This window comes from Haliotis rufescens, unplaced genomic scaffold (genome assembly GCF_023055435.1).
Source record: "Haliotis rufescens isolate VD_foot unplaced genomic scaffold, xgHalRufe1.0.p SCAF_41, whole genome shotgun sequence".
NCBI lineage: Eukaryota > Metazoa > Mollusca > Gastropoda > Lepetellida > Haliotidae > Haliotis > Haliotis rufescens.
Genome location: NW_025964124.1, coordinates 985,479 through 1,005,000, shown reverse-complemented (window position 1 = coordinate 1,005,000; position 19,522 = coordinate 985,479). Strand labels below are relative to the sequence as shown.

Below are 19,522 nucleotides of genomic sequence, written 5' to 3'. Positions count from 1 at the left end.
GAATGACATTGGGTATCTTCATCTTTGTATTATTTGAGGTCACACCGATTCTGCGACCGTGGGGAGAAAAGTATAGCGACAAAACCCTTTCCATATCCAATAGAAATCTCTGTATAAGGAATAGTCAAGTGTACGATTCCGACTATATCACGAGCATGTGTTTATGAATCACTATCAAATAATGATGATACCACGTTTCGCGGAAAGTTGAGCGTATCTTGCCCCCTGGTTGCACCTGACACACATACATGCAAAGGCAAGTCAATAATTCACCTGAAAACGCACGGGAACATACGGTACAAGTCAAGATAGGGAATTGCATCGGACGTCATTTTTGTCACTGATGCGTCAAATTTGGAAATGTCCCCCACACAGTGTTCTCGGTTGCATCTGAGACTAAAACTAGACTTAGACTAGACTTAGACTAGACTTAGACTAGACTTAGACTAGACACAGACTAGACTTAGACTAGACTAGACTAGACTTAGACTAGACTAAGACTAGACTTAGTCTAGACTTAGACTAGACTTAGTCTAGACTAAGACTAGACTAGACTTAGACTAGACTTAAACTAGACTAAGACTAGACTTAGACTAGACTTAGACCAGAAAGAAGATTGAGTAATGTCTCAAGTAGATATTTCCAAAAGATAAATGGACTTTTGGGATTAAATAACAAACAAATAAGTTATTGACTGAAACTGTTATCGGGTTCAAATCTGCTGTTAGTCGAGTCCACCTTCTCATCTCCCGCAGATTGTAAAGGACAGCTGGACCTGGCGTTCATCATCGACAGCAGTGGCAGCATCTACTTTACCGACTACATCACCATGCTAATGTTCATACAGAACGTCACTCGGGCTCTCGACTTCGGCCCCGACGCTACCCGCTTCGCCGCCATCGTGTACGGCACCCAGTCTGACGTGTCCTTCTACTTCGACACGTACACGAAGAAGTCTGACATCGTCACCGCCATCTCCAGCATAAAGAAGGACGACGGCGGCACCCATACATACGACGCCATCGACCTGGCTAGTAGGTTATATATTTTGAATTCTTTATTCAGTACTATACAGGCCACAAGCCCTTTGTACAAAATGTATGACATATTTATGGCAACAGTCACAATGATAAAATACGTGTTCTTTCTTCTTTACTGTGATGCAGATATCTAGCGATGTTAATGATGAGTTTTGTGTTAGTTGTAGATAAAAGAATATTTAACTTATTCATATAGTCTATTTAAGAAATATACGACGAATGGGGTTGTTTTTAACACACTACGGGGAGAATAAACCATAAGGGTTGCAGCCCCGAGTGGTATATTCTCCCTGCAGTGCTTTATTGTACGATAAACCACGACCACGAGTCGATTTTTCTGGTATGAGATATCAGTATCATATACAGCCTCTTTTAGGATAAAAATATATACCCGTACTTAAAAAATGATGACTCCTTGGATAGAATCCAAACTCGGCAACGTCGGACACGGCCATTTTACGAACAGATGGGTTTAGTTTGGTATGAACCGCATATTCTCACAATCCTAAAGTCGATCATCTGTACCATTTCTCACAATCTTAGGATAGCCGAAGCCATACTCACTCAATTATTCCTGCCTTCAAACTTAGCACTCGTCACGAACTGATGTCGGTGTGTTGTTGCAGCTGATCGGGTGTTTACGACCTACCACGGCGCGAGGCCGGGGGTACCCAAGGTGGCCATTTTGTTGACCGACGGGGCGTCTAGCAACTTGAACAGGACCGTGCAGGCCGCAGAGAGGGCAAAGCGACAAGGCATCACATTCTTCACCGTCGGTACGTCGCGCTGTTGATGACGTGGTGATAGGTGGCGTTATTTGACTTTGATAACAAGGACCTAAATATAGGCTCCACGTATCGGTGACTCTAATTTACCTGTAACCCCGCCCACTCTCCTTCCCCAGGTGTCAGAGACGCAGATTACCTGTAGCCCCGCCCACTCTCCTTCCCCAGGTGTCAGAGACGCTGATTACCTGTAGCCCCGCCCACTCTCCTTCACCAGGTGTCAGAGACGCTGATTACCTGTAACCCCGCCCACTCTCCTTCCCCAGGTGTCAGAACCGCTGATTACCTGTAACCCCGCCCACTCTCCTTCCCCAGGTGTCAGAGACGCTGATTACCTGTAACCCCGCCCACTCTCCTTCCCCAGGTGTCAGAGACGCTGATTACCTGTAACCCCGCCCACTCTCCTTCCCCAGGTGTCAGAGACGCTGATTACCTGTAGCCCCGCCCACTCTCCTTCCCCAGGTGTCAGAGACGCTGATTACCTGTAACCCCGCCCACTCTCCTTCCCCAGGTGTCAGAGACGCTGATTACCTGTAACCCCGCCCACTCTCCTTCCCCAGGTGTCAGAGACGCTGATTACCTGTAACCCCGCCCACTCTCCTTCCCCAGGTGTCAGAGACGCTGATTACCTGTAACCCCGCCCACTCTCCTTCCCCAGGTGTCAGAGACGCTTATTACCTGTAGCCCCGCCCACTCTCCTTCCCCAGGTGTCAGAGACGCTGATTACCTGTAACCCCGCCCACTCTCCTTCCCCAGGTGTCAGAAACGCTGATTACCTGTAACCCCGCCCACTCTCCTTCCCCAGGTGTCAGAGACGCTGATTACCTGTAGCCCCGCCCACTCTCCTTCCCCAGGTGTCAGAGACGCTGATTACCTGTAACCCCGCCCACTCTCCTTCCCCAGGTGTCAGAGACGCTGATTACCTGTAACCCCGCCCACTCTCCTTCCCCAGGTGTCAGAGACGCTGATTACCTGTAACCCCGCCCACTCTCCTTCCCCAGGTGTCAGAGACGCTGATTACCTGTAACCCCGCCCACTCTCCTTCCCCAGGTGTCAGAGACGCTGATTACCTGTAACCCCGCCCACTCTCCTTCCCCAGGTGTCAGAGACGCTGATTACTTGTAAGCCCGCCTAATTCGGTTTTCAGGTAACAGAGCCGCCAACTAAGTGTAAACCTGCCCATTCACATTCTCCAGGTATCAGAAACGCTGATTATTTGTATCCTCGCCCATTCTCTGTGTCCAGATGACCGCCACCGTGGTCTAGTGGTAGAGCGTCCGCCCGGAGAGCGGAAGGTCCGGGGTCCCGGCCGCGTCATACCAAAAGACGTTAAAAGATGGTACTTGTTGTTACCCTGTCTGGCGCTCGGCATGAAGGTGCTAAAACAAGGACTGGTCGGCTCGGAGTCAGTTTACTGTGTCTGAGTGGGGTATTCATGTTAAACTGCGGCATGGTATCTCAGTGAGCTAGCACTATAAATCGGCATCAGTCCGGAGTAGTACAAGCAGCCACACAAACACAGACACACGTACATGCACGTCGCTATATAAGTGCAATAATCCTGGACGCGACGTTAAACCCCATTTCACCTCACCTCACCTGTGTGTCCAGGTATTGGCTCCATCAACCGCCAGGAGCTGCAAGCGGTGGCCACGGAGCCCAACTGTACCCACGTGTTCGTCCTCGACAACTTCTCAGAGATCGACAGTCTGCTGAACGAGATGAGGAAAGGTTCCTGCTCAGGTAGGAGAGTGAAAGAGAGACTGAATGTATTTTAACACCGCACTTGACAATATGCCAGCTTTTATATGGTGGTCTGTAATTAATCGGGTCCAGTGAAACCAGTGATTGATATCATGAACACCGAAGTGTGAAGTCGAGACACGATCACCTTTCTACCCACCGATACTATAGTAGTACCCGCTGACCAGGGCCCACTTGCACAAAACTATCTTAGCGCTACAACGGTTGTAAGCCTATGTTAAAGAATGGGAGTTAAGATCATCTTAGCGCTAAGATCGCTTTGTGCAAGTGGACCCAGGAACCATAGGAACTGGAAACGTTTGTAACACCCAGTGATGGTCATTTCAGCCCCCATAGTGATCAGCACCAACACCACCATGAACGACACGGTGACGGTCAGCCAGGAACTGACCGCCAACAAGACCGAGAAGACAACCATCAAAATCGACCAAGAGTGGCACTTCGCCTCCGGAAAGGGAGATGTCGTGGTAGGTAGAGGTGGTGTTCACGTGGGATGGAGGGAGATGTCATCGTTGGTAGAGGTGGTGTTTACAGGGGATGGAGGGAGATGTCGTGGTAGGTAGAGGTGGTGTTCACATGGAATGGAGGGAGATGTCGGTGAAGGTAAAGGAGGTGTTCGGAGGGGATGGAGGGAGATGTCGTGGTAGGAACAGGAGGTGTTCACATGGGATGGAGGGAGATGTCGTGGTAGGAAGAGGTGGTGTTCACGTGGGATGGAGGGAGATGTCGTGGTAGGTAGAGGTGGTGTTCACATGGGATGGAGGAAGATGTCGGTGAAGGTAGAGGAGGTGTTCACAGGGGATGGAGGGAGATGTCGTGGTAGGTAGAGGAGGTGTTCGCATGGGATGGAGGGAGATGTCGGTGAAGGTAGAGGAGGTGTTCACAGGGGATGGAGGGAGATGTCGTGGTAGGTAGAGGTGGTGTTCACATGGGATGGAGGGAGATGTCGTAGTAGGTAGAGGGGGTGTTCACATGGGATGGAGGGAGATGTCGTAGTAGGTAGAGGAGGTGTTCACATGGGATGGAGGGAGATGTCGTGGTAGGTAGAGGTGGTGTTCACATGGGATGGAGGAAGATGTCGGTGAAGGTAGAGGAGGTGTTCACGTGGGATCGAGGGAGATGTCGGTGAAGGTAGAGGAGGTGTTCACAGGGGATGGAGGGAGATGTCGGTGAAGGTAGAGGAGGTGTTCACAGGGGATGGAGGGAGATGTCGTGATAGGTAGAGCAGGTGTTCACAGGGGATGGAGGGAGATGTCGTGGTAGGTAGAGGTGGTGTTCACATGGGATGGAGGGAGATGTCGTGGTAGGTAGAGGAGGTGTTCACAGGGGATGGAGGGAGATGTCGTGGTAGGTAGAGGTAGTGTTCACGTGGGATGGAGGAAGATGTAGTGGTAGGTAGAGGTGGTGTTCACATGGGATGGAGGGTGATGTCGTGGTAGGTAGAGGTGATGTTCACAGGGGATGGAGGGAGATGTCGTGGTAGGTAGAGGAGGTGTTCACAGGGGATGGAGGGAGATGTCATGGTAGGTAGAGGAAGTGTTCACAGGGGATGGAGGGAGATGTCGTGGTAGGTAGAGGTGGTGTTCACGTGGGATGGAGGGAGATGTCGTGGTAGATAGAGGGGGTGTTCACAGGGGATGGAGGGAGATGTTGTGGTAGGAAGAGGTGGTGTTCACAGGGGATGGAGGGAGATGTCGTGATAGGTAGAGGAGGTGTTCACAGGGGATGGAGGGAGATGTTGTGGTAGGAAGAGGTGGTGTTCACAGGGGATGGAGGGAGATGTCGTGGTAGATAGAGGTGGTGTTCACAGGGGATGGAGGGAGATGTTGTGGTAGGAAGAGGTGGTGTTCACAGATGATGGAGGGAGATGTCGTGGTAGGTAGAGGGGGTGTTCACAGGGGATGGAGGGAGATGTCGTGATAGGTAGAGGAGGTAATCGGAGGGGATGGAGGGAGATGTTGTGGTAGGAAGAGGTGGTGTTCACATGGGATGGAGGGAGATGTTGGGGTAGGTAGAGGTGGTGTTCACATGGGATGGGGGGAGATGTCGTGGTAGGTAGAGGAGGTGTTCACAGGGGATGGAGGGAAATGTCGTGGTAGGTAGAGGTGGTGTTCACAGGGGATGGAGGGAGATGTCGTGGTAGGTAGAGGAGGTGTTCACAGGGGATGGAGGGAGATGTCGTGGTAGGTATTGGTGGTGTTCACAGGGGATGGAGGGAGATGTCGTGGTAGGTAGAGGAGGTGTTCACATGGGATGTAGGGGGATGTCGTGGTAGTTAGAGGGGGTGTTCACAGGGGATGGAGGGAGATGTCGTGGTAGGTATTGGTGGTGTTCACAGGGGATGGAGGGAGATGTCGTGGTAGGTAGAGGAGGTGTTCACATGGGATGTAGGGGGATGTCGTGGTAGGTAGAGGGGGTGTTCACAGGGGATGTAGGGAGATGTCGTGGTAGGTAGAGGTGGTGTTCACAGGGGATGGAGGGAGATGTCGTGGTAGGTAGAGGTGGTGTTCACATGGGATGTAGGGATATGTCGTGGTAGGTAGAGGAGGTGTTCACATGGGATGTAGGGGGATGTCGTGGTAGGTAGAGGGTGTGTTCACAGGGGATGGAGGGAGATGTCGTGGTAGGTAAAGGTGGTGTTCACGTTGGATGTAGGGAGATGTCGTGGTAGGTAGAGGGGGTGTTCACAGGGGATGGAGGGAGATGTCGTGATAGGTAGAGGAGGTGTTCGGAGGGGATGGAGGGAGATGTCGTGATAGGTAGAGGAGGTGTTCGGAGGGGATGGAGGGAGATGTTGTGGTAGGAAGAGGAGGTGTTCACATGGGATGTAGGGGGATGTCGTGGTAGGTAGAGGGTGTGTTCACAGGGGATGGAGGGAGATGTCGTGGTAGGTAGAGGTGGTGTTCACGTTGGATGTAGGGAGATGTCGTGGTAGGTAGAGGGGGTGTTCACAGGGGATGGAGGGAGATGTCGTGATAGGTAGAGGAGGTGTTCGGAGGGGATGGAGGGAGATGTCGTGATAGGTAGAGGAGGTGTTCGGAGGGGATGGAGGGAGATGTCGTGGTAGGTAGAGGAGGTGTTCACATGGGATGTAGGGGGATGTCGTGGTAGTTAGAGGGGGTGTTCACAGGGGATGGAGGGAGATGTCGTGGTAGGTATTGGTGGTGTTCACAGGGGATGGAGGGAGATGTCGTGGTAGGTAGAGGAGGTGTTCACATGGGATGTAGGGGGATGTCGTGGTAGGTAGAGGGGGTGTTCACAGGGGATGTAGGGAGATGTCGTGGTAGGTAGAGGTGGTGTTCACAGGGGATAAAGGGAGATGTCGTGGTAGGTAGAGGGGGTGTTCACATGGAATGGAGGGAGATGTCGTGGTTGGTAGAGGAGGTGTTCACAGGGGATGGAGGGAGATGTCGTGGTAGGTAGAGGTGGTGTTCACAGGGGATGGAGGGAGATGTCGTGGTAGGTAGAGGTGATGTTCACGTGGGATGGAGGGAGATGTCGTGGTAGGTAGAGCTGGTGTTCACAGGGGATGGAGGGAGATGTCGTGGTAGGTAGAGGTGGCGTTCACATGGGATGGAGGGAAATGTCATGGTAGGTAGAGGGGGTGTTCACAGGGGATGGAGGGAGATGTGGGTGTATGTAGAGGTGGTGTTTACGTCTCTGAGGGTGAGTTATCGTTATCGGTAGAGATGTGTTCACGACTCTGGGTGTGAGTTGTGCAGGTAGAGGAGGTAGTCACGGCCTCAGGGTGAGACGTCGTGCAGGTAGAGGTTGCGTTCACGTCTATGAGGATGAGACGTCGTTCAGATAGAAATGATGTTAACGGCCTGAAGGTGAGACGTCGTGCAGGTAGAGGTTGGTGAGACGTCGTGCAGGTAGAGGTTGTAGGCATGTGATCACGTTAAGCACGGGTGGCTATTCAAATATTAGGCCCTGAATATTGTTAACATTGTTTGAAAACAACCTATATTTGTGTTTGTTAAATAGTGTGAAGCCCGTTTCGGGCGTCCCCTCCCCTGATGTTGCTGCCATATTGTTAGCTGTTTCTCATATCCTTGACCAAACGTCCTTGACCTTGACAGAAGGCGGAAGTCACGTGTGGCATCCTTGACGTTTACACGTCGTTTGAGACGCCCAATCCCGGCCCAGCATTCTTTGACCAGAAGTTCTCAGCCAAGGACGGTCAGCCGGCCATCATCTCCCTGGTCGCCTCCCACGACGGTCGTCCCCTCTACGTCACCGTCATCGGCACCAAACTACCCCCCTCCGCCTCCGGTCTCCTGAAGTGCCAGGACGCCAAGTACACAGTGTCTGTGGACAAGAAGCAAGGTAATGCAACATGGATGTATACTGTAGCGGCCCGGACCCAAACGTCTGATAAACCTTGACGTCTGGATGTAACTAAGAGTCAAAACACTTTTCTTCAATGAATAAATACTTTTTATTCATGTGGGTGTAACAATGTAGGCATATATGGACAACACAATGCTTCCAAATAAGTAGATCCCTCTGAGTTTTAAGGTTTATTTGTAAGGACCAGTGTCAGGGCAAAATTATTATAGCCTGCAACTATAATGGTAGTTATGGCCTGATGAGACTCGTACGTGGTATGAGTTGAAAGCGCTAGCCTATTAAAACTGTGTTCAATCTTACTCCACTTAATTAATTTTTACTATATATATATATATATGGCTTCATTATCTGAATAACGTTACAGTTACTAAGATAGCAATTTGTGTCTGTTTTCAAAAATACAGTCTATTTACAGAAATGACTTATGTATGGACAAGGGGAACTTTTGGGCTGAATTACCTGCCCTTTGATCGAAACTGACCTGTAGACTGACACAGTCAGAATGACTCACTGTGGATCTCATCGTATTTATAGGTGTGAGAGAATGGTCACATGTCTGTTTTTGACCAATCAAATTACGATAGTTTACGTCTCTTTACGTCCTTATTTCTTTGAGGGATCTACTTTCACAACGTAAAATCACTGAAATAAACAGAAAGGCAAACCATCTCAGGAGGTAATTTGGTATAAAGATGAGTAATTATACAATCAATTAATTATGTCCAATTGACTCACTAACTGCCTTCCAATATCGCAAGATAAACAATTACGTCCTGCTACGTCGAAGCCATGTCCGTGCTGCCTGCCGAGAGGACGTAATAACAACAAGCAACGTCGATTTGGAATTACGTTTGACAATTCAAAGAGGAAGATTACAAATGTCAGGAGGCAATTGGAATTTATCTGATGCATAAGACGCTTAATAACACGAATTGGCCACTGGTAAGCTTTGACAGAAGCACTGGATGTCACAATTATGAGAGACATGTTTATAAATAGTGACGCTAAATACTGCGCATGAATACATCAGCGAAAATTACTTATAAACCTCCGGTGACGTCATCCTATTGTTCTCCAGTCGGGTTAAATCTCATAAACAGGGACGTTGTAATGTCCCCGGGATTTTATAGGATATTCAAGTCATATTTGCTATATAATGTGTTATAATGTCCTCGGGATTTTATAGGATATTCAAGTCATATTTGCTATATAATGTGTTATAATATCCCAGGGATTTTATATAATGTCCTGGGTATTTTATTAATATAACTTCCGTTCAGATTGCAACATGTTATGAAATGTAAAATCAAATGACAAACATTTTCTTTATTTTCCCGAGCATCGAACTCGCAATCTTCATATCTGTACCCCAGTGAGTGTACCACGAGGCTACAGAGGTGTTGATAAGCCGCTCTGCTTTTTAGAATGTCCTTTTCAAGATCCGTACGCCAGCAACAGATATTTTACGCCCGTTTCCTAAGGTTCATGGAAAGTATGTTCGAAACATACAAATGTTGATAAATGTGGTTTTAAGTTTCTTTTTTCGGTTTATAAGTAAGATAAAACACTTCCCCTCGGGTTGTTATGATATTTAAAACCCTTTCCCTCGGAAAATCCCTCAGGATGCGGGTATTAAATATCATAACAACCCGAGGATGTGTTTTATCCTATACATAGTTCCTGACGTCAGAATTAACAGCAACTTTAATACACGTCTTGACATATCATCAAATACGATTCTGGGTTCCTCTGGACATAGTTCATTAGATTAGATAAACTTTACAATGCAAAATAGTAAGCTTTATTCAAATTCAGTAACTTCATTGCGACCTAAGCTAGCTGTCACAAAGTTAAAATGGCGGGCGTCGGCGAAACACGTAGCTCAGCCCTGATCACAAATTCACACAAATATGGATAAATATAGAGTTGTCAAGGGTTTGTGATCTGTTTGTTGAAGAATGAAGGTATGATTAATCTGTATCTGGTGGTTAATTTGCGTAACTGTGTGCTTAGAACGATGAATTCTTCAAAAGTTACGGTCAATGCAAAACTTATGAAAAAGTAAACAAGATCGTTTTGAAAGGCACGTTGTTGACATCGACGCTTATGAGGTACTGACATATCCTAAACAATATGCGTAACATGATGGCATGGACATTTGATTATTTTTACGAGATAACAGTGTGCTATGAAGCTCTATAACGACATGTTATGATCCTCTGATGGATTTCTTACCAAAACGGGATGCAAAACATTGAATTACGTGAAAACGAGGTTGGCAAAAATATTCTGATATATACCTGCTAAAGTCATTACAGCTTACAGGATAATTATGATATAATTTGTGCAAATGTTTGTGTCATATAACCGTCAAAAATACAACAGGGAAATATTTAGGAAATATTTCTATTTTTTACAAGCTGTCATAACTTAAACATTTTATAATAAAGATACATTAATATTTATATATTCTTCGTGATTGCCATCACAATACCCGAACAATCAAACAGCCATGTAATATAGTGAATGATTGGCTACATGATGTGCACATGTCATGTGATGCAGACAGGATACAATTTGCAAATCACGTGACTTGTCCGCCAGTATATTAAGACTGTCACAGGGTCTGATCATCCATAAAAAAAACCGACAGAATAATCACTAAACTCCAAACAGGACACACCAACCTAAATAACCACCTAAAAAAACCAAAAAAACACACTACAGGTAATTGCCCACACTGCAAACAACTAGAAACCCCAGAAAACGCACTCATCCACTGCACACACTACCTAACACATCGAACCGCATTATAAACCACCCTCAATCTAAACAAGGCTCTCACTCTAGAAGCAATACTAAACCCACAAAATAAACTAGAAAACTTCAAGGCCTTATGCGTATTCTTAATCAAAACGGAACTAATAAAACGCATCTAAAAACAAAATAATCTACCAAATCAAAATCACATAAACAAACAAACATCCACCATACCCAGCTCCCTTAGTTCTCCTCCCCAATCCCATCGACATCTATTCCAAATCTCAAAATTCCCAAATTCTATATAAGCAACCCCTAAAGCCCCCTCTTGGGTTGCTCACACCACTTTCGCCCCTTTCGGAAACACATTAAATGGCCTGGCCGGGCCCGTGTGCGAAATACGCATCAGTCGGAAAGCGCACGTTAAATCTCCAAAGTAAGTAAGTCAGTAAGTCTAATCTACCGTGTGCGACATACGCTTGAAGTCGGAAAGCGCACGTTATATCTCCATTATAAGTAAGTAAGTAAGAAAGTAAGTCTGATCTCCCGATCCTGTTAGTTGCCTCTTATGACAAGCGTGGACTGCTGAAGACCAATTCTAACCCGGATCTTCACGGGGTGTTGCTATGAAAACACAATGCCTTTATGCATTTTAGAAAGTGGTCAAATACAATCATGGAAGTTGAAGCCTCGGCGGCTGAGTATGTTCGATCGCTGACTTTGTGTGCTGGCGATTTGGGTTCGAATCCCGGATGGGACTCATCAACCAAACAATACTAGAATCTGAACTTTGATAAGAAAGTGTTGTACCTAATATGTCTAGTTGGTTTGCATTAGCTTTCAACTATATACTTGAAATGTCAGATTGTATATACTAGAGTCAGTGAGTATGGTTTTATGCCGCTTTTAGCAATATTCCAGCAATATCACGGCGGGGGACACCAGAAATGGGCTTCACACATTGTACCCATGTCGGGAATCGAACCCGGGTCTTCAGCGTGACGAGCGAACGTTTTAACCACTAGGCTACCCGACCGTCCCTGTCTGTACCAGAAACTTTGGGGACGTGGGTTGTGGGTACAGACAAGTGCTATAAGTACATATTAATACTGTGGATGTACATTGTGTGTTGCAGACATCCAAATACTGTGCAGGGAGAACGGTGTATGGAGGAACTGCACGAAGCAAGACTACATCCACGCGGAGGTGAAGACCCTCATCTGTGACAACAGTACGTAAACATCTGTGACAACAGAACGTAAACATCTGTGACAACAGTACGTTAACATCCGTGACAACAGTACGTAAACATCTGTGACAACAGTACGTAAACATCTGTGACAACAGTACGTAAACATCTGTGACAACAGTACGTAAACATATGTGACAACAGTACATAAACATCTGTGACAACAGTACGTACACATATGTGACAACAGTACATAAACATCTGTGACAACAGTACGTAAACATCTGTGACAACAGTACGTAAACATCTGTGACAACAGTACATAAACATATGTGACAACAGTACATAAACATCTGTGACAACAGTACGTTAACATCTGTGACAACAGTACGTAAACATCTGTGACAACAGTACGTAAACATCCGTCACAACAGTACGTAAACATCTGTGACAACAGTACATAAACATATGTGACAACAGTACATAAACATCTGTGACAACAGTACGTTAACATCTGTGACAACAGTACGTAAACATCTGTGACAACAGTACGTTAACATCTGTGACAACAGTACGTAAACATCTGTGACAACAGTACGTAAACATCTGTGACAACAGTACGTTAACATCTGTGACAACAGTACGTTAACATCTCTGACAACAGTACGTTAACATCTGTGACAACAGTACGTAAACATCTGTGACAACAGTACGTAAACATCTGTGATGCGTTATGCAAGATTCCCCTGTGATACGTTTTGTTATTGAAGTGAGTGAGTATGGTTTTACGCCGATTTTAGCAGTATTCCAGAAATATTACGGCAAAGGACATCAGACATTTGCTTAAAAATACACCAATGTGGGGTCTTGAACCCGGGTTTTCGGCGTGACTGGTGAACGCTTCAACCATTAGGCTGCCCCACCTAAGTGTTCTTGTGGATAAAGCAAATGTCTTTCCGGAAAGCCCGTCTGCGTCATACACAAAGCTGTAAAAAGATGGTACTTGTTGTTTCCCTGCCTGTCGCACGGCATTATAGGGATATCAGGTCAGCTGGTCAGCTTGGAGTCAGTATACTGTGTCTGAGTGGGGTATGTCAGTGGGCTAGCACTATAAAACCCGCATTATCCAACTGGCACACACACACTCACACACACAAACACGCACGCACGCACGCACGCACGCACGCACGCACGCACGCACGCACGCACGCACGCGCGCGCACACACACACAGATGCACCCGCGCGCACACAAATGCATAACGTTAAACTCCATTTCATATCACATCATCTCACCGAATAAAATCTCAGTTGTCTCCCCTGTTTGCCCACATGATGTCTCTTGTTTGCAGACAACTGGGGAGTCCTCGCCAACCCCTGCACCCCCGACAACATCAACAAGGGAATCCTGGTCCACCCCCACCCATATGACACCAGCATGTTCATCAAATGTGACCTGACCGGCAAGATGTACGTCACTATGTGCCCCGACCACGACATCTTCAACAAGGTGGGATACGACAGGGAGGCCGTCATACAGGTCCCCTTTTCATGTCGCAGCAGATTTTTGTTGCTAGATCCCATTTTCAATTTTAGCTTCTGGAGATGAATTTAATTCATGTTTGGATTTCAAAATAAATCCAGATATTAGAAAATTTCTACCATTTCATCCTTTCCCCGCATAGGTTTAAGGACGTGATATACCGTCATTGTATTACTTCCCTTACCGTGAAGATCCGGGAAGATCCGGGAAGAGAAGATGTCTTAATTAAATGTCGACCATGCTTGTCGTAATAGGCGACTAACGAGATAGGGTGGCCAGGCTCGCTGACTTTGCTGATGCATGTCATCGTATCCTAATTACGTAGATCGATGCTCATGATGTCAATTACTGGCCTATGTAAGTTATGGACAGATACAGCTAGGGGTTCACATATCTGTATGAGACCCGTGACGAGCCGGGGTAGAATAGGTCTTCAGCAACCCATGCCTGCCGTGAAAGGAGACTATGCTTGAAGTAAGAGGCGACTAACGGGATCGGGTGGCCAGGCTCGCTGACTTGGTTGATGCATGTCATCGATCCCAATTGCGTGTATCTATGCTCTTGATTTCAATCACTGGATTGTCTTGTCCTGACTGGATGATTTACAGACTGTCGTCCTATAGCTCGAATAATGCTGTGTGCGACGTTAAACAACAAACAAACACACATGTGTGGGTATAAGAGCGTGCCAATAATATATTAACCATATATCCTGTTCCAGAACACGATGTCGTGTGGGTTTGGGAGCATATCCGTGCCGAGTGGGGGCACGCTCCTCCCCTCCCACACCCCGAGTCCCTGCACCCCCCAGAAGATTCAGAACGAGGAGTACTTCTTCCCCTACCCTGACGACAAGCACAAGTTCATCCACTGCGACGTTTGGGGCGGAGCCTGGGTGCAGCACTGCGACACCAACTTCCTCTGGAACGACATCGCGAAGACGTGCGTGGCTGATTTCTTCCACGAGTTCGACCCCTCCACACCCCAGCCCGTCACAGTCCACAACCCATGCTTGTCAGGGTCGGCTATCATGTTCTACCCACACCCCGACCAGTCCAAGTTTATACATTGTGACATTGCCGGCAACTATTGGGTACAGTCGTGCCCACTGGGCATGCGCTATGAACCCACTGCCTACGTGTGCGTCAGGCAGGGAATGCAAGGGAGGTAGAGATATGTTTGTAATGGACTGTAGGAAATACACTCCCGTCAATAAAAGTTAACATCATGATGGCGTGTTAGTTTTGATCAGTTTTCAGTATGCACATACAGTAAACTACGTTTATATCGAACACGCTTATAACGAACCGACGGATATAACGAACTGTTTTTTGGTCCCGTCCATACATTTTTTCTATATATTTTGTACATAAGCTTAAAACGAACTTCGATTATAACGAATTACAAATAGTGGTACCTTTCAGTTCGTTATAACAGTAGTTTACTCTACCAACATATCATGGTTGTAGGTTTATGGAAAGGTAAAAAGAAGTGGCTTCAATGGAAAAAGGTGGTATCGAATAACTCATACTATCTACGTGTGTAAATTGCGAAACAAATGTTACTTCAACAATGTCAGAGTAAACTACCACGGTTCGTGACTCCCATGTCGACATGACCATATTCTTCAAGTTATGGACAGACACAGCAAGGGGTTCGCATGTCTGTATGAGCATACGTTACAAGTATTGAAAACCACATCTAGTCGACATGACCATATCCTACAAGTTATTGACAGACACAGCTAGGGGTTCGCATATCTGTATGAGACCCGTGAAGATCCGGGGTAGATTAGGTCTTCAGCAACCCATGCCTGCCGTGAAAGGAGACTATGCTTGAAGTAAATGGCGACTAACGGGATCGGGTGGTCAGACTCGGTGACTTGGTTAATGCATGTCATCGTATCCCAATTGCGTGTATCTATGTTCTTGATTTCAATCACTGGATTGTCTGGTCCAGACTCGATTATTTACAGACCGCCGTCGTATAGCTGGAATATTGCTGAGTAGGCGTTAAACAACAAACAAACACACAGACGATAGGAAGATATACATAGTAACACGTTATGGACATACCCAGATGGAGGATCGCATCTCCATGCTGTTGTAACTACGTGACCATTCCCAAATTGAAACAATATCTTTACCAAGAAACATGAAACAACCAGCATTGGTATATAATCAACAAATGTATTACAAATAAACTTGGTTAACAAATCAATACAACTTACTGCACAACAATTACAATGTAAGTACACAATAGAGTCAATGGCAATAAATAATATGATGCCGTGGTCAGAATCATATACAAAAATTCAGTGGCGATACTAAAAGTTAGTGATGATAATATATATTTACCCAGTGGCGGCAGTGGTAAAGTTTCCGCGATTGGCTCGGCAGGAAATGAGGGATGATGAGCTGTCCTCACATGAAAACTGGTACCGAAGTAATGAAAATGCGTGAGAGATTCCCGAACACGCTCTTGTCCACAATATGTACAGCCTAACAAGCTACTTGAAGTAACTATACCGTGCATTAACCAGTCTAGCGGCACTTGACCATTACATAACGTTCTATATGTTTCTATAACATACTGTCACCGTCCGCGGTATACCGAAACACAAGTTCACACTCCAGTCTTGTATCTAAATATAGAAACTTCCTGAAGCCTGATCACTTTTCAAACACAATGCAATTAGTGTCTACCAAGTCTCGACTAGAAACAATGTAACACAATTACAATCATTGTTAAACAACACAATAAACTGCCAAATACAAATATGAAGATACAGAATAAGTGATAGACAGACTAGGAGCTCGCATGTCCATATGGTTGTGCATTTGAAGAAAAGGTTGCCGTGTAACAGAGTGTCCTCCTTACAGTTTAAGGATCGCCCATTTCATATTCGGGGTGAGGGGAAATTGTTTAGAGGCTGCGTCTTTCTTCAGCTGCAGCTGCAAAGCCAGAATGTTCTTGCAATAATTTCAAAATATAAATCAGACATGTTGCAACAATGCATTTGTTGTACCAGACATCTTCCCCAGATGTCCAGACATACACACCTTTCCTGTCAATGTCTCGTACAATGCTGCTCAACGTCTGGACGTACTTCACTATGTCCAGATTTCCTCCAACACAGGCTTTCTGAATAATGTTGTTACCGTTAACATCTACACTTGACAGATCAGCTTCTTTACTCACAACTGAATCAAATACATCTCTGTACCCCATCTCTGCTGACAGTAATACGGGTGTCATTCCTTCGTCGTCACTACCGTTGATGTTGACAATGCTATGTGTAAGGATTAATTTGATAGTCTTCTTATCCTTTATTCATGAGCAGATGTAACACCTCTTTGCTGCTCCCAGTGGCTGCTTCCATTGCTGTTGTCATCCCAAACTTGGTCCGACAATTTCTGTCCGCAGTGTTCTTTTCGAGACCATACGTAAAAAGCTCAATATTACCTCCTTCACAGGCCGTGTGGAGAATACTGTTGCAAATCATCCACTTGTGTCAGATCAGCTCTTTCCTCCTGCAGTAAGTCGAATATATCTTTGTGTCCCATGGAGGCTGTTATCATTGCTGGCGTCATCCCAAACATGTTCCTACTATTGATGTCCACAATGTTCTTTGTTAGAACATAGCTAACTAGCTGAGTATTACCGCCTTTACAAGCCTTGTGGAGAATGTTGTTGTCATTACTATCCAATAGCGATAGATCAGCTCTTTTCTCCTGCAGTAAGTCGAATATATCTTTGTGTCCCATGGATGCTGTTATCATTGCTGGTGTCATTCCACTGTTTCCTCTACTGTTGATGTCCACAATGTTCTGATCACCAGCTTCATGTTTCCTCCTTTACTAGCCTCATGTAGGATGTTGTCACCAGCTTCATGTTTCCTCCTTTACTAGCCTCATGTAGGATGTTGTCACCAGCTTCATGTTTCCTCCTTTACTAGCCTCATGTAGGATGTTGTCACCAGCTTCATGTTTCCTCCTTTACTAGCCTCATGTAGGATGTTGTCACCAGCTTCATGTTTCCTCCTTTACTAGCCTCATGTAGGATGTTGTCACCAGCTTCATGTTTCCTCCTTTACTAGCCTCATGTAGGATGTTGTCACCAGCTTCATGTTTCCTCCTTTACTAGCCTCATGAAGGATGTTGTCACCAGCTTCATGTTTCCTCCTTTACTAGCCTCATGTAGGATGTTGTCACCAGCTTCATGTTTCCTCCTTTACTAGCCTCATGTAGGATGTTGTCACCAGCTTCATGTTTCCTCCTTTACTAGCCTCATGAAGGATGTTGTCACCAGCTTCATGTTTCCTCCTTTACTAGCCTCATGTAGGATGTTGTCACCAGCTTCATGTTTCCTCCTTTACAAGCCTCATGTCATTATTGCAAGGTCAGCTCCTTTCACAACAAGTAGGTCAAACACTTCCTCATGTCCATTATTTGCAGCTACTAACACTGCTGTAAACCCTCCAGCGGCCCTGGCGTTCATGCATGTAGCATTCTGCCTAAGAATATACTGAACTATTTCAATACTTGACAGGCTGCATGAAGATCGGTTTTCGTCATAATCAAGAATGCCCGGATCAGCTCCTTTGTTCACCTGTAGGTTTAAGACATTCTTATGTCCCTGGGTGGCTGCATTCATTTTTGGTTTGTAGCCCTGGTTTATAGATGTAATATTGTGTTACTGTTTGAATCAAGGAATAGTTTTCGATGCCCAATACACCACCACTCTGCCCAATAAGATTCCATTTGAATCAACCTTATCAAATCACACTGTTATGTATCTCTAGTGTTCGCATTTGCTGGTACGTAAAATCGCTGTCATGATATCTTCAGAAAACTTACATATTTATTCCTTCTGATGGATAAATCAACATGCTTGACCGTGATTCTTTCATCACAAGGGACACAAGATGGAGGATCCCCAGCAACATTGATGGGTGTATCTGCTGTGACCTCTTCAAATCTGGACGGTCAACCCAAGTAGTTGTAGTTGGTTTTATTTCGTGTAATGTATTGATACCCAAATGGTATTGGTATTGGTATCCCACTTCCTTTGCACAGATCAAGGATGTGACATCTAAATACAGGTTTGATATCACTGTATGCGATAAGAAGTGGCGTCACAGATTTGCAGGAGCATCGACCTTTGTGCTCCCAGTGATTCCAACATGAATGGGTAACCAAAAAAACGGTGTCATTTTGGCCAGTAGTAAGATCATTAAACAATTCAATAATTTCTATTAAAGGTGGTTATGTGGAAAACATGTTTTGAATAGCCCGAAGGCAAGAAAGAGAATATGAAAAAAAGATGAACTGTTTATGTTTTGTTTGGCTGTTGATATATTTTAGTGATGCCAAAATAGCATTTGCAACTTCTGTGAAAATTTAACATTTCTTATGTTTATGATAGGTTGGTTGGTTTGGTTGGTTTGTTGATTTACGCCGCACTCAGCAATATTCCAGCTATAAGACGACGGTCCGTAAATAATCAAGTCTGGCCCAGAGAATCCAGTGATTGATATTACGCGCATCGATCCACGCAATTGGGATCGATGACATACATCAACCAAGTCAGCGAGTTTGACCACCGATCCCGTTAGTCGCCTTTTACGGCAAGTATGGGTTGCTAAGGACCTATTCTAACCCAGATCTTTACGGGTCTTATGTTAGGTCCACCTCTTGCTTCACTATCTACCATGGTGGAGAAGAGAAGTAGGGGCTACATGTATGTTTTAAAGATTGATTTGAGCAGCAGAAACATCAGATTGTATTCTTATTCCAAGTGGTGGAATAAGAGATTATTTTTTATTGTCGAGATTTTTGTAAAGAGGATTGAAAACACAGCCACATGTTGTAAGGCAAAGCCTCAGGCCTTGGGGATGAATGGTATTTAATGATTTTAAATTATTTCTATAAGCACCACCATGATGCTAAACAAAGTGACAGACAAAATGCTGCCTTGTGGGACAGCCTGATCCTGATTATAATGATCAGACAGGGTAGACCCCTATTGGACTTGAAATTGCCTGTCAGTTGAAAATTTGGATACAAATTGAGGCAAACGGCCTTGCAA

The 19,522-nt window shown here is 45.6% G+C and overlaps 1 protein-coding gene across 1 annotated transcript in view; it reads left to right on the top strand.

Moving 5' to 3' along the window:
• The window catches only part of LOC124121112, a 24,768-nt gene extending 10,105 nt beyond the window's left edge, over positions 1-14,663 (top strand). The window contains exons 3-10 of the mRNA XM_046484091.2: positions 756-1,034; positions 1,667-1,816; positions 3,437-3,568; positions 3,917-4,056; positions 7,672-7,918; positions 11,838-11,933; positions 13,242-13,399; positions 14,154-14,663. Coding sequence (XP_046340047.2) covers positions 756-1,034; positions 1,667-1,816; positions 3,437-3,568; positions 3,917-4,056; positions 7,672-7,918; positions 11,838-11,933; positions 13,242-13,399; positions 14,154-14,603 — 1,652 coding nt within the window. The 3' untranslated portion in view covers positions 14,604-14,663. The remainder of the gene's footprint in view (positions 1-755; positions 1,035-1,666; positions 1,817-3,436; positions 3,569-3,916; positions 4,057-7,671; positions 7,919-11,837; positions 11,934-13,241; positions 13,400-14,153) is intronic.
• Positions 14,664-19,522: the final 4,859 nt, after the last annotated feature.